Source organism: Mus caroli, chromosome 8, assembly GCF_900094665.2.
Source record: "Mus caroli chromosome 8, CAROLI_EIJ_v1.1, whole genome shotgun sequence".
Classification (NCBI taxonomy): domain Eukaryota; kingdom Metazoa; phylum Chordata; class Mammalia; order Rodentia; family Muridae; genus Mus; species Mus caroli.
In genome coordinates this window covers 64,450,895-64,453,635 of record NC_034577.1, presented here as the reverse complement: position 1 = coordinate 64,453,635, position 2,741 = coordinate 64,450,895, and the positions used below count along the sequence as shown (strand labels likewise).

Sequence of the window (2,741 nt, the reverse complement as noted above, 5' to 3'; positions counted from 1 at the left end):
CAAGGTGAAATGCACATAAAAGTTTCCATTTTAAAATGTACAGTTTATTATGAACTAACCAGTACCCTGGAGCTCTTGTCTCTAGCTGCATTTGTATCAAAAGATGGCCTAGTCGGCCATCATTGGAAAGAGAGGCCCATTGGACTTGCCAACTTTATATGCCCCAGTACAGGGGAATGCCAGGGCCAAAAAGTGGGAATGGGTGGGTAGGGAAGTGGGGGGGGGTAGTGTATTGGGGACTTTTTGGATAGCATTGGAAATGTAATTGAGGAAAATACTTAATAAAAAAAAATTAATAAAAAAAAATTTCACAGTTCACCTAGGTTCACACACCCTTAATGTCAGCACTTGGGAGGCAGACAAATCTCTGAGTTGGAGGCCAGCCTGGTCTACAGAGTGAGTTCTAGGACACAGTGAGATCCTGACTCAAGAACAAAAACAAAATAAATAAATAAAATAGAGTGCACAGTTAGGTGACAGTGTTGTGCACCATCATCCTGAGTCCTGGTTCTCACCTCCTAAAAGGAAGGCCCTGGACCATACCTTAATCTTTGATTCTCTATCACCCAGTCCTTGGCAGCCACCCATTATCTTTCTGTGTAGATTTGTCTTTGGGGGACATTTCTCTTAATGGAGTCATACAGGATATGATCGCCTTGTACGTGGCATTTTCCCTCAGCCTGGATCAGGCTATTGTTATTGCTATGACCAAGGATACAGCTCATTTGTCCACCTTTGGCTGTTTAGAGCCTTGCATAACTAAACGATCATAAATCTGTGTGCATACCTTGGCTCACACCTGGGAGGGAAGCTGTGGGATCATAGGTCATCCCCATTTGGTGGCCTTCCCATTTTGGAATAAGATCCTTTTGGTCACATGTGCCTTTTTTCCTCAGCATGATACCAGCAGCCCACTGATGGCCACACAGTCATCTGCAGAGACCCACTGGGCTGTGCGGGTAAGTGAACAGGGACAAGCCATTTGTACTATTCAGAATGTTCTGGAATACATTTGCCTTTTTATGTCTCCACAGTATTGAAGGATCATATCTGTGTTTTGATTTTGTTAGTTTTTCTTTCTTTTTCCAATTTTTTATTAGGTATTTTCCTCATTTACATTTCAAATGCTATCCCCTATACCTCCCCGCTCCCCTACCCACCCAGATTTTATTCGTTTTTGGGTTTTTTTTTTTTTCCTTTGGTTTTTCGAGACAGGGTTTCTCTGTGTAGCCCTGGCTGTCCTGGAACTCACTCTGTCCTGGAACCCACGCCCGGCTGATTTTATTAGTTTTTAAGAATTTATTTTATTTAAATTATTTGTCTACCTATGGTGGGTCTTTGTGCTCTTGGGGACCAGAAGTGGTGGGATTCACTGCAGCTGGTTGTTGGGAACTGCACTTGGATGCTCTTAACCTCTGAGCCATCTCTCCATCTCTTTAATTTTTGATTTTTTTCTTATTGAGAAAGGGTCTCATATCACTCAGACTGATGTCAAACTCAGACTATAACTGAAGCTGCTCTTGACTGCTGACCCTCTGCTTCTACCTCTCCAGTACAGAGAAAATAGCTATGCCTAAACGTGACTTGGAAAATCGCTTCTCCAGTCTCTGTACTACATCTCGCAGCTGAGTCTTAGAACAAGGAGCTAAGGATTTGAGGTTGCAGTTGAATCCCTGAGCTCTCAGCAAGCATTTGAGGCTGTGTTGCTTGTATTGGTTCTTCCGAGTAGACAGGAGACACCCAACTCAGGCAGTCTTCCAGCCACTCTTTCCTCTCTGAGGTGTCCACTGATCTGCAAAAACCCTTGCTCAGCACCTAAGGTGTTCTCTTCCATGCATAATGTGATGTGGTCTTGCCTCTAAGGAAGGAAAATTAGCAAATAAGCATGGTGGCTGTTTTAGTCACTGTCCAGTTGGTAATGAAGAAGCACGGCGACCTCAGCAAATCTTTTCTTTTCTTTTTTTTAAAGATTTATTTATTTCATGTATGTGGGTATACTATTACTGTCTTCAGAAGGTGACATTGGATACCCATTAGAGATGGTTGTGTGAAATTGTGCTGGGAATTGAACTCAGGACCTGTGGAAGAGCAGTCAGTGCTCTTAACTGCTGGACCATCTCTCCAGTCTGACCTCAGCTATTCTTATAAATGAAAGCATTTAATTGGGGCTGACTTATACTTTCAGAGATTTAGCCCATTATTATCATGGTGGGAAGCATGTCTCTTCTGAGATTCATGCAATCTCTTTAACTGTAATCCTCTATAAAACCAAAATGAGAACATAGATCTCATTTTACCAGCATACAATGGCACGGGATGTACATCACCTTTCCAAAAGGAAAGAAAAGGAACATATCGAGGAAATACTGGACAAAAGCAAGCCTGAAAACCATCAGGGCAGAGTCCAAACTCTGCATCCATGTCTGATATCAAAGTGCTTTTTAGTGCTCTAATCAGTCCTGCTTTGGTTCCTACAGCAAGTTTCTTTCTCGTGGGCTGATTCTACTCTCTGTTGAAACTATATCCCATGTCTCTGGCATCTGCAACATTTTGAGGTCTCTAAGGCAATCCAAGCTTCACTTTCACACAATGGTTTCTGTGGGCTTCATGTAGGGACACCCCCTACTACCTGCCAGGCCTCAGTGGCTTTCCATAGTCGTGGAGGGAGATTCTATAACCCCTTTCTTGTATCTTTTCCTCTAAAGCCATAATCACATAGCCAAAGCTGCCAAGTTCTGCTT

General features: G+C 42.8%; 1 protein-coding gene across 1 annotated transcript in view; it reads left to right on the top strand.

The window, feature by feature from the left end:
- Window positions 1–2,741, top strand: part of Eps15l1 (epidermal growth factor receptor pathway substrate 15 like 1) — an 83,879-nt gene that overhangs the window by 27,069 nt on the left and 54,069 nt on the right. Inside the window, exon 5 of the mRNA XM_029480252.1 lies at window positions 795–959. Coding sequence (XP_029336112.1) covers window positions 795–959 — 165 coding nt within the window. The remainder of the gene's footprint in view (window positions 1–794; window positions 960–2,741) is intronic.